At 40.0% G+C, this 12684-nt stretch overlaps 1 protein-coding gene, 1 long non-coding RNA gene and 2 other non-coding genes across 4 annotated transcripts; 1 reads left to right on the forward strand and 3 right to left on the reverse strand.

Moving 5' to 3' along the window:
- Positions 1-3: 3 nt before the first annotated feature.
- On the reverse strand, positions 4-1829 carry LOC141803496 (uncharacterized). Its single transcript, XR_012599567.1, has 6 exons — positions 1769-1829; positions 1175-1237; positions 869-924; positions 648-700; positions 339-410; positions 4-162 (listed from the first exon to the last, which is right to left on the reverse strand). It is a non-coding gene; the product is annotated as an uncharacterized LOC141803496 (long non-coding RNA).
- Positions 230-303, reverse strand: LOC141803607 (small nucleolar RNA SNORD99). The gene has a single exon (XR_012599595.1). It is a non-coding gene; the product is annotated as a small nucleolar RNA SNORD99 (small nucleolar RNA).
- On the reverse strand, positions 1001-1137 carry LOC141803610 (small nucleolar RNA SNORA16B/SNORA16A family). The gene has a single exon (XR_012599598.1). It is a non-coding gene; the product is annotated as a small nucleolar RNA SNORA16B/SNORA16A family (small nucleolar RNA).
- A 514-nt stretch (positions 1830-2343) lies between the features above and the next one.
- Positions 2344-9443, forward strand: rab42a (RAB42, member RAS oncogene family a). The gene is made up of 2 exons (XM_074687310.1): positions 2344-2858; positions 5632-9443. The coding sequence occupies exons 1-2, from the start codon at positions 2644-2646 to the stop codon at positions 6068-6070; spliced, it is 654 nt and encodes a 217-aa protein (XP_074543411.1). The 5' UTR covers positions 2344-2643; the 3' UTR covers positions 6071-9443.
- Positions 9444-12684: the final 3241 nt, after the last annotated feature.

The following is a 12684-nucleotide window of genomic DNA, read 5'->3' on the forward strand; positions in this document are numbered from 1 at the left end:
GTTTTGAGCTTTTATTAAATTTCAGACACATGTAACAAGTTTCAAAGTCAATTTCCACAACAATGAAGTCCAGTAACTACTCCTTCATGTGACACTGTGCACACATGGAGCCAGACTCTCCTTAGCTTGCTCTTGCAGACTCACTCAGTCGTTCAACTTGACCTGAAATCAGGACAGAAGCATCTCATTAGCACAGCTCAGCAGTCATAGCTAAATGAAGCTAAACAAGGGCTGATCTCAGTCCCATATCCGCAAGCTTCATCCAACAGTCCTCATTGTGTTATGTGATCATCATAGATCAGAAAAACTGTTCATTCATGATAAGTACCTTTACATACCTGCACAAGCCAGGAAGGCATGAGAGCACATGTAGCCCCCAAAACCAGATTGAAGACCAGTCAGGCCAACTTCTGCAAACAAGAAGTAGATTTTTAGGTGCTTGTTAAGATTTGCAAATGTTAAATTACCATCATGTCAGCTGTTTGACAGTTGAGTGGCTGCTGATGGCACAAGAAGCCACAACAGTCAAAGACCACCACATTTTCTGGCATGCACTTGGAGAACCAGGAGCTACACACAAGCTCAGGTCCTTAGGATAGCATGCGCCAAATGCAGACACCACGTGACCGAATTTAATGAAAGGTTACCTTAATGTGACATCTTCATCCTGTCAGAGTTCAGATTCAGCCTGGAGAGTCATCTGGAGAGAAACTTCAAATCAGTTTTTGCAAATGTTTCTTGACTTTTGTATAAAACTTAACATTTGTGGCTCAGTAATAAAATGTATCAATCAAGCCTGATCTCAGTGAGGGCAAGTTTGTCGTCACAGCCAGAAATAAGATTTAAAAGCAGAGTTCAGGTTACGCACCTTCATTCAAGAGTGGCATTTCCAATATTCCTTCTCCCATCTTGACAGCTTAATACCTGTAAAGGGGCACAGGGAAAGACCCTTAAACAAGGTGCACATGGTTGAAACCTCTTGATATTTAATCATGTCACAGATTGTCCTTCCCCTTAATGTTGCTGGAGCAGTTATTTTCAAACTGACCAACGACCGTCGGTGAAAGTCTTCATCTCGGCTTCCTGTTGACCGCTCACTGCTACAGAAGAGCATGAACGGCTTCGATAGGAGCCTGATGTGATCAGAGAATTCATGTTTGTCAGAAGTCTTTACCTGTAGTTAAAGCAAACATCCATGGCGGGAGAGGCTGGGTGGCGCTTCCGTCTCTGGATGACCCTACATAAGAGAGAAAAAAATCTTCAAGACAGGCTCTGGTTTGTTAAAGTGACTGAAAACATGTCAAAAAGGTGATCAAGGGCTTATCTTTAACAAAATCTGGAATTATAGCTAACCATAGTTAAACCAAAAGGGTCTTACTGGAGGTTTATCTGTCTGTTGGTCAGGCTAGCAACGACCTAGCCACGTGGTTGACTTGCAATAATGTCAAACTCATCTTTAAACTTTATCATTAAGTGTTGCTTCAGTCCTATCGTGTCCACATATGCATGAAATCTGACAAGAAAGCCAATGTGATATTACCTTTGCTGTTCTTTTAGGTATAATTACGTATATTCTAATGCAACAATGCTAGTAGCTACACAAGCTAATTTTAGCCGGGCGCCTTTCGTTCTTCAACTTAGCACGTTAACAGATCACAATTCGACAATCTATGATTATAAGAAGTTAAAAAAGGTATATTGTTATATTTTATTTAGTTTAAATGCAAAACATGTCAATATATAACGTCATGACTTAATGGGGCCTTACCAGACTTCCAGTCCACTCTGCGGCGACATGAGGAAGAAGAGACTGTTGAGAGCGTCCCGTGCGCCTATATACGCCCGATCTCGCCAACAGGCTGCTGATTGGCTTGCGTATGTCACGTGAAACCTCTGAATGATGGGATATGCAGTTTTTGCTTATTCTTGGACTTTAGCTCTTGGCTGGGGGTTTCGTTGAAAGAAAGACAAAAAAAAAAAAACAAGAGACATTTAATATGGATTAGCTAATTTTTCTTTCTAAGAGAAATGTAGCTTAATGGATAATGTATGTTTAGAGAACTATACTGCGTAGAAAGATGGTAAAACTTGTTTAACCTACTTCAGAACCTCGGACAGCAGCCTGCCCACAAATAAGTCTGACGCTGGAAACCACACGTACAGTGCTACACGGTTTCAGACATAGTGTTTTGCAGAGTCAAGGGAAACTGATTGCACCATGTAATAATTAGCAAGAATGTAACACGCAGATAAGAAAATCCTCTTTGGATGCGTTCATGGTCCTAATTTAAAGTGTCAGATGACGCTGAAATTCCTATTAGCAGCTGACTCAAGGCTTAATTAGACACGGCCATGCAGGTGTAAAGTCAAACGATAGCTTTTGACCCGAACGTGAGATTTTCTCATTTACGTCTGCTGTAGGTTTCTAGTGGTAGTAAATGTCATGTGTAGTAGTGCACAGCCGACTCTATCACATGATTGCTCAGCGTCTGAGAGCAGAAGGCAGCAGCAGCAGCAGCACGAGCCGCAGCAGCAGCGGGGCTTCATGTAAACACGCCGCGCGCACAGGGCTTTGTTTCACACACACACACTCACTCACACACACTCGCTATTCGCAGGCATCCTCTTTCTTCTAGTCATGCCATGGATATTTTGTGGCAGTACCAGTTCAGGATAATTTTACTCGGGGACTCCACGGTGGGGAAGTCGTCGCTGCTGAAGCGCTTCACGGACGGAATTTACAGCGATGTGGCGGATCCGACGGTCGGGGTAGATTTTTATGCCCGTTCACTCGATATCGAGCCCGGGGTGAAAATAAAGCTGCAGCTCTGGGACACGGCTGGTCAGGAGCGATTCAGGTACATAATGTGAAGTGGGTAAAATGTTTACTGTGTAAATGTGACGCTGGTTCCTCATCGCGGTGATTTGGCGTTAAATAATGTAGAGGCCTTTGCTCGCTGGCGCGTTTGGCTCGTATAAAACGAAGCCCTATAAATTGAATTAAGGCCATTTCCTCTGTAGCTGTGGTTTAATGAAGTGTGTCTAGACAATGGGGAAAACAAGATTATATTGGCCTCGATCGGCTCATGCCCTCGGCTTCGCAATAAGAGAGAAATGGGGTTGCATCATTGCTTCATCCACGGGTGGATGATGGGCAGCCTCCTCATATTTAGGCCCCAGATTGACTCCCTGATTCTGACTCTACAGTCTCCAGGGCAACCTAATGATGACAACTCTGTACCCAAATGTGGTGTTTAGCATTCATCTATCCTGTTGCTCGTTCTGTTTCATGTGTCCCAGCTGTCATGGATAATTTCCTCTAAAGCCCTCCTGTGTCTGGAGAACCAGCTCTGCTCTCAGATCTGCTTTCTCGTTTGAAGCCAGAGCTTCAGAGGGTGTTTTCCTGTCAGGCTTCACCACGCAAGACTTTCACTTCTCTCTGAACTGAGCTTGAGGAGTGTTTGTGAAGTCATCATTGTGTAATATAACTGCTTCATTACCTGGCTGAGCCTTATGGGGCAATATTCAGGGTCTTTGAGCTTTTTTGGGCCCAAAAATATTTACTTTCATGTCTCTGGTCTTTTTTTTCTCACATTAGTTTGACTCAACACTGACACAACCCTTATGACAGTATGCTTGTGGACTTATGTTTCTATTTTAAAGACTCCAGTTTGACATTTTGCCAAAGCATAAGTGACCATTTGGCAGAGTAACTACACATGGGTTGTGAAATGAAAGCATAATTCATAAATGTAATGAAAGATAGATTAATTAAAGCCATTGATTGAGAAAATAAAGTAATCAGTTATAACAATCAATTCAAACTTCGTTTGGTAAACAAGCAGCAACCATGAGGAATGAAGCCACTAAAAATTGCAATTCCCCAGGTGTCCACTTGAGGCTGGCTTCAGGACTAACTGCAACCATGCTGATACCTATACATAAAAGCTGATCTTATAGCAAAAACAGACATGTTTACTGCCTGGTTCAAAGGCGTTAAAAGCTGTTTTTGCTAGTGACACGCAGGGGTAGTGGGTTTTCTTATTAGTCAGAAATTTAGAACAGTGATTCTCAAAGTTGGTGGCTGACCTGGTTTTAGTGGATGGCAGGCTCTTGTCTGGGCAAAAAATAAATAGATAATTAAAAATAATAATAATAAAAGGAAAGTGTGCTTTTCTTTTGAAGGGGACTATGTGAAAGTAGAGTGCATTTCATGCTCTGTAACCACGGGGTGCCATCATGCCTTGTAATTCTAAGTGACCCTGATAATTTCACAGTAGAGGATCTGTAGAGTTTGCTTTCATGTGATAATTTAGCATTGCAAAACACAAACACAATACCAGGTTCTTAAGGTTTGGACATTCTCACATTGAGGACAAAGACAGATAAAAACCCCAGTGTGTTTTGAGCAGCAAAGTTTTGGCTGATGAAAGCATGAAGCTGTAAACAAAACATCCTGCTCTCAAAGATAAACCTGTTGAGCACTTTTGATGATTACTTGATACCTGAGGACATCAAAAACGTGTCCTTTCACTCAAAAAAAAATTGAAAAGTTGAAAACTTGGGTAGCAGCTTGTCATTAAGGGATCCACGTCCCAACGTGGGACCAATTGAGAACCACTAGATTAGTAGACCTAGAGATCACTAGTTTTGCTTAATTTGAAGCACAGCTGACATGACTGGCAGGGCACCATGCAGCTGTCAGCAAGGAGGCTAAAGACCTTCCTCAACTCCACCTCTTTGACTTTTGCTTGGCTGTCTGGGGTTGAGTCAGCATTTCCAGCTTGTCAGCTGCTGATGGTGGGCTCCAAAACTCTGCTTCAGAAACAGATGGGTGATGTCATAAAACTGTTGCCACCTCCTGCCACTGGAAAATACACAACCACATCAGGGCCCTAAAGACACCCTGTGACAGATAGTTAGATACCTGTGTTAAAATGTATACATCATACATGGGCAACACATTTGCATTAGCATTACAGAAAGGAATTTTGCAGATTGTGCAAGGGGAAGTATCATCAGCTGCATTTCCTCATTTACAGTTTAAAAAGTTAATGTGTATGCACTAAGGACAGGTTGCTTTTGAAGTACATGTTCACACTGTTCACATTAAAAACATTGTCTTTTACAAACCTTTGGGCTATGCTGAGAGTACCTATAGGGACCACACCACCAAGCTCAGGCCACATGCAACTGCCAAAATTTTAAACATATCATATTAGTTCTGGGTCTCAGTGCCCTGGTAAGTGACAAACTCCAGAGCCAGCTCAAGAAACTCAAGAAACCAACTGCATGAGTCCTACACACAGTTTGTTCCAATGTAGTCCCCCCTGCTTTGACACACTTTTGCAGGAATTTACATCACCGGCTATTTTGACAGGCATGTATGTGTTGACCAACACATACCCTCTACCCTATCATTTAATACGTATACTGCATTTTGTCTGCTTTTTATTTGACGTACAGCCAATGATATAAACATACACAGGAAACACAGGGCAGCAGTTGTACACAGGCCAACACAGTTCAAAGAAAAGATATCTGGCTGTAAAGCTTCAGTTCAGTTTAGTAAAATACAATCAGACAGTTTTGCCTTTCACTGCTAACATGTCTTTCATTTCTCCTCCACAGGTCCATCACCACATCCTACTACCGTAACTCCGTGGGCGGACTGCTGGTTTTTGATCTCACCAACCGCAAAACCTTTGACCATGTGAGGGAGTGGCATAAGGAGGTGAGTGAGCACATCCTGCCTCACCACATGGTCTACATCCTCATCGGCCACAAGAGTGACCTCAACAAGGACCGCAAGGTAAGCCGGGACGAGGCCGAGCAGCTGGCGGCCGAGCTCGGCATCCGCTATGTGGAGACGTCGGCCAAGTGCAACAGCAACGTGGACCGGGCCTTCGAGCTGCTGACCAGAGACATCTACGAGCTGATGAAGATGGGGGAGATCGTCACTCGGGATGGGTGGGATGGAGTGAAGAGCGGCCTCACCGCTAAGGTCCTCTACCCGGAGGACGAAGAGGAGATAGCTACTGCGACAGCTGAGAAGGGCTGTCACTGCTGACTGAGGACTCTTTTTGTCCAAACACTGTCCTGTCACACCAAGAGTTCACCTCGTCTCACAGCCGTCCATCGAAAACAAGTCACTCAGGCTCAGCACCCTGAAACCACCATCACCTCCTCACTTTGTGCTTCGTGCCCTCTCTGTGTGTCGGCTCATCTGACAGCTGAGAGTCTCCTCTAACAGGGGGGCATTGTACATCCCGATGTGTATCTTTTAGGCAAGTTGTATCTCTAAGTCATGTGGTGTAGCAGGAGAGCCTATTTCTGGCCTTGGGTTCAGGAAGGGAGCAGAGGTGATCAGGTCTTGGACTTAGCTTAGAGCGTAGCCAATATTCCCTTTCACAGCCTTGGGGCTATTAGTGGACTACAGAGAGTACTGAAGGTACAGATAAATCAACGGACCTCCTATTGTCTGGCATCTGTTGTGGGTTTCTACCTGTCAAAGTGTGTGTGATGCTTTCCCTGCAATCTTCTGTGACTGTAAAATTGTAAATAATAGTGAAATCTATAGAGATAAAAGCTAAAAGGTCACTATTTAAATACTAACGTGAACAGACACAGTGCACTCTTCAATAAGTGTCACCATGTTAATCAATGTGCTACTCCTGCTACTGTGTGTGCACTAACGCCAAACTGACTCTGGTCATTCTGTGAATAGATGATTATTGTTTTTGTAAAGATTATAGATCATTCTAGTTTAGGTGTGTACACAAATATAGGCCATTGTAATTAGGTAAGGTGGTCCCATTTAGGTCACTGTAAGATAGCATCAACAGGAGCAGGACGAGAGTGTGTGTGTGTGTGTCTGATCAGACCGTTACAGAGTTCATCAGTAGTAGTGAAGACGTCTTTGATTGAGATGAAACAAGTTTTAATTCCACCTGCAGCTGTTTGTATCTCACACAAACAGCTGCTCCTTTGTTCGATGCTCACTTCACAAAAGAAATATTTAATCAGACGCTGAGCTGATGCCAACTCATTAAATCCAATCGTGCAGATATGCACCGCTTTTCTGGGACTCTGCTGTGTTCCAGAGGTGTCAGGAGGAAAATTGCTGGGCTTTATTCAGCATAAAGGCAGGCTTTCAGCTTGAAAATCATGCAAAAGCTATTAAATATTTCTTTTATCATGGATTTTGCAGTCCTTCAAAATCCACCAGAGCCTCAGCAGACCAGAGGAGTAAAGCTTAGCACCGTGGATTAGGTTTTGGATGGATCACATGTCATTGCCCCCTCCCTCCTCTTTGCTGCTCAACACAGTGAAAGTTCTTGGAAGAATAGCCAAAAATTTAGGGACATGATTTGTTGGCACTTTTCAAAATATTTGTGACAAATTATGGCCGTCCAGTTTTTGTGTGAAGTAAGGTGGAAGGCAGACGTGAATAGCAAATCTGGCCCCCTCCATAGCTTAAAAACACACCCCACAGCCACCTGGTTCTGTGAAAAAGCCTGAAGAGAGCTCTTTGGTGTATATTTATATGCCAAAAGTAAAAACAACACAACAAAGGCCTTAGAGCAGTTTTAAATTTGGATTCAAAGTGGAAAATACTGCTAAATTATGTTAACTGTTGACATTTTTTGCTTTCCATTTAGATACAGCATCAATACATGTTTGCATAAGTATTCAAAAACAATTAAAAGGAGATAGAAACACATAGGATGCTAAGCCACAAGCTAGCTCTTAGGCTGTATATAAAACATGGACATAGTCACTGTACATCATCAGTTGGTTTCTGGAAAGATGTTTTGCAGTCAAAAAGGCATGTTAAAATTGCTGACTCACACTGCAAAAATTTACATGTAAGTGTTGATGTTTACTCGATGTTAAAAATAAAACCATATTAGTCTTGATATGGGTCACATTCACCTGACAAGTCCGGAAAAATATCTCATTGTTAGCTATTAAAAGACAAAAATCACACCTGAATTGCTTGTAAAGAGTAAAAAATCTGCAAATGATGTTAGAAAAATTTGCTGGCGAAGTTTCTTGAATTGCAAATATATTCAAAGAGCTTTGAGGACTATCTGTGAAAGCTTTTGGGGTTTTTCGAGATTAAAGACTCCATTTCCCATGAGCAATAGCACCCACAGTTATTAGGACATGAATCTTAACACGGCGTGCGTTTGTCTTGGAGAGCAGATCTTTTTTAACACTACTTTTTCATGTTTAAGACAACTTTTCCCATGATGCAAAGCAACAAGGTAAAATGTATTTGTAGTTATGTAGAGCTGTTGTTTGAAATGTGACAACAATCAAACTTTGTAAACTTAGTTTGTAGTTTAGTGTCCAGAAGGTGAGCAGACTGTTTGATGTTCCTCATAGTCTGGTGCTCTGAGACCTGTCCATAAAATGAGTAAATCCTGGTTCTGTCCTACCAGAGCTCATCTACCAACTCCAACCTCACCAAGCAGAGCTAATGTAACATCACTCTTCATTTAATGATAGACTCTCAATTTAACTTTCTTCGGCTCTTCTGACCTTTTTCTTTCTTTCTGTCTGTCAGTCCAGCTCCACTGTCCAACAATACTACTTTTTTTTTTTTTCATTTTTACTCTTTACAATTTGAGCATTTTTTTTCTTTCAAGCTTTGGTATGACATTCCTCCGGACCTGTCAGATGAATGTGGCTCATATTAAGCCTAAAATAACAATTGGTCAAGTAAAGAGCAAAAAGTGAAGTAGAGTAAAGTTTCAACTTTAGCCTCCAGGCAAACAGCCACAGTACATCCACCTGTCAGTCAAATCAGCCGCTCCCCTAATCATGAAAGTTAATGTATAATTCTGACCCCTTGTGTTAAATGAATGCATTATGATTTTTTCCCCCTGTACAGTGTGTATGAGTAAATAAATGAGACACACACCAGAAATGATTTTGTTGGACCAAGTTATGAGCAAGTTTTTTGTTGTTGTTGTTGTTGTTGTTGTTAATCTTATCTTTACATCAAGAAAAAAGTATGTTTCCTAAAATGTAGGACTCCACTGTCCAATCAGAGATTACCAATAAGAATTTGCCTTAAAGCTCCTGTAAGGACCTTTTTGTTAGTGTGAAATTTGGCGCCCCCTGTTGACAGAATGGTACCTCTCATCTCCATTTAAGAAGCTGTGTTTATTTGTGGAGAAAAAAATTCACCTGACCTTCTTTTAATGAACAAATGTATCACCCTCCAGCTTCACAGGAGCTTTAAGATTCCTGAGGTTAAAGCTGCACTTGAGCAGAAACGTTGACAGGCCATTAACATAACTTCGGTTGTTACAGGGGAAGGATTTTTGGTATTTACAGACGTGTGACACTAATTATACCGGCTGTAGTAAAGCTTGTGATGGTTAGTAATCTGCTTTAATGACAAAAACATGTTTGCGTTCACACAGCTAATGCAGCACCTTTACATAATGGGTCATATATTCTTTAAATGTACTCAAAGGGTTTGACTAGAGGAGCTCTGGAACATATAATAATTTACAGTAGACTTTACCTGGGAGTTCACATTGCTTCACCTTTCACCAGCATCTCACCAAAAGAAGAAAAACACATGTTGACACATGTAAACAGTAAGAGATTATGCTTTGTGTAGTTATTTTTTTCCATTCATGTGACCAAACTTATGATTTTTTTTCTGCTGAGCTGTATGGGTGACACAGAGGATGCCATGCATAGTTTGTGTTTGATGAGGAATGTATTCTCAAACATGTGCATCATCCCTTTATCTGCTTCACAGAACAGGTTCAAACTGTATTCCTGCTGATAGACTATCATCTGTTTTTGATTTTATAAAGTAACAAACACTGAATGTTTTTTGTTTTTGTGTTTTTGATTCATCAGATGTGAACGTTTAATGTCCTTGGTACAGGTCAGGACTTCATCACAGGGGTGCTCTGCCTTCCTTAAACTAACTTGAACATTCAAAATCTCTGTCTGACTAACTGTGTTCACACTAAACTACCTTTTAGCTCTCATCTAAACAGGGTCAACTCGTACGATGTTTGTATGTTATTACTGTCAGCATGATCCTCATTCGTGAGCGCTGCCTGCTCATCAGCCTGGCTCGATACACTGCACAGTGTGAAGACAGCAGACTGGGTGAAAGATTCAGACACATTTAAAGGACAACACTGGACGGACTCCTTAAAGAAGGACTCTACAAGAAGAGATACGCTTGTTTGGCATCAGCCATTACTTGATGCTTCTATATTCACCAGTGTTAAAGTAGTAGTTACGACCTATAAACTAAAGTTACAACTGCATTTTTAACCTCACAGACTTTAATCTTGCAAACAGTGACCATCCCATAATGATGCTAACAATGACGGCCATTACCAGTCTTTCTTTGTACGTCCACTGAAGTAGTTCAACATTTCGGAAATGTGCTGATTTTGTTTAAGTGGATGCTTTAATTTGCCATGAAAATGGTTAAAGTGGCTATTGGAGAGAGACTTAACCACATTTTACAACTTGTTTTGAAAGTCTGACCCAAACTCTAACGTCTAAGTATATGCTCTGCTTTAGAAAATTTCAGTGCTTTTTTTTGCCACCAGAAAGCCCATTTGTTAAAACTCTTGTTCCCTCACCATAGAACCCCACTTTAAAAATGTTGAACTATCCCTTTAAAACAAGAAACTAGATTATGGTGTTTACGCAAAAGACTCAATAAGCTGAACAAGGTTTGAAGACTGGAGTGGGAGGGAATCTTCTCTTATTGTGTTATTAAAGGAGTAGTTCAACATTTATCAAATAAATTATTAGTTTGTTCAAGAGATGAAAGGTTGACACCTCCAGTGGTTCTTTCTTCTAGCCCAGCAAGGAGTTGATGCTACTCTGGAACTGTTTTTTGTTTTTCTGATCTTTGGTGATTGAAACACAAAGAACTGGAACTGTCTCAGTGGAAAGGGGGTATATGGTCTTAACAGAACTGAAACCAGCAGGTTATTAGCCTAGCTTAGTGTCTGTAGATATAAAACGGTAGACAAAGGAAACCTGGTTTTCTGAAAATGTCAAAATATCAACACCAAAATCTCTAATGCATCTTTTTTCAATCGTTTATTGATGCAGAGTAATGTCACATGTTGGAACATTTAATTGATACTGATTAGCTTGGCGCAGTAACACACACGGCTTTGTTGCCACAGTTAGAAAATAATTTAAAAGCTTTAGGGCTGTATGAACACCATTGGCCAAAAAAACAACAAAAAAACACATGAGGTAGTCTTGTTGCTTCAGATTATTACCAAACAGCACATTTTCCAAATGTTGAATTATGCCATTTTCCTTTTTTTTTTCTCTGTTATCTTTAAATCCTCATCACACATACGATCAGGCTGATCCACTAACAGGGCTTCTGTACCAGAAAACAAAAGCAGATCTAAGACCTGCATGACAGTACAAAGCACAAACATTCAGCTCCTGTTTCCCTGTAATCACATCTCACAGCTTTATTGAATAAATGTTATTTATTTTATATATTCTGTATAGGGTATTTTCTTTTCAGTTAATGTGAATTTATTGATTGGTTTAAAACAAATAAATAGATGTCCAATGAGATTTGTGTGTTTGTCTTTAACTGTGGTTTGGCGCCCTCCTGTGGCAAATAGAAGAAATAGCAGTGTGGCCTATAGCCCTTCCTGACAGTGGGCATTGTATAGATTAAAGGTAACCAACTTTACATCTAAAGCATGTTTTCACTAACATATGATTTTAGTGATATGGTGTTATGACTCGGTCCAAAATTATTTTTATTCCCTGTTTAGCCATGACTTGCAAAGATTTTAAATGGAATTAATGTATGCGTTGGGTAGGTGGCTAAGCCTTTTTCATGTAGCTCTAGAAAACTACAGAAAAAAAGTAAATATTAGAAATCATATATATATATATATATATATATATATATATATATATATATATATATATATATATATATATATATATATATATATATATATATATATATTTTTTTTTTTTTTTTTTCCAAGACACAAAGGCACCGATCAATCAATTTAATTAGACAGATCAGATTTGGTTTAAACATAATATAACAAGACTTTTCTTTTAACAAATCTGTTTATATTTTAAAATCAAAAACCTTTCATGTTGAAAATTAAGACATCATACCGACTTTATAGAAAATTTCAGAAACAGTCAACAGCAGAGGCTCAGCTTTATGAGCCATCTCTGCTTCAAGTTTTATAATACAGTACAGTTACATTGAAAGTCTAGTAACTCATCAAAGAATTTCTGCCATAGTTATTTTTTTAGTTTCATTTTAAGACAGAGAATTTTCTAAAAATTGAAATAGATTAACAAAAAAAAAATCAATTGGTTGCTCAGCTATCTCATAAAGGTGCCATTGACAGAGTTGCGCAAACCCACACATGGTTTGGACTTGCCCCATGATAACAACATTCTGGGATGGCGTCTTTAATAATCTAAAAGAAGGGTGAAACCACATCTTCAAAGGATATGACATTATTTCATCATTTTGCATTCATTTTAGCTGGCTAAACTAATAATCAAAACTTCATTTAAAAAGAAAAGAAAAAAAGAAAGCACCTTATTCCATTCTTTAAATGTACAGCCTCAGCACTGATTTGCTAGTTTTGTTTTTAATTTGGATGCAGTAAAGCT

Source organism: Halichoeres trimaculatus, unplaced genomic scaffold, assembly GCF_033239565.1.
Source record: "Halichoeres trimaculatus isolate MK-OKI-2021-1 unplaced genomic scaffold, fHalTri1.1 fHalTri1_scaffold_14, whole genome shotgun sequence".
Lineage (NCBI taxonomy): Eukaryota > Metazoa > Chordata > Actinopteri > Labriformes > Labridae > Halichoeres > Halichoeres trimaculatus.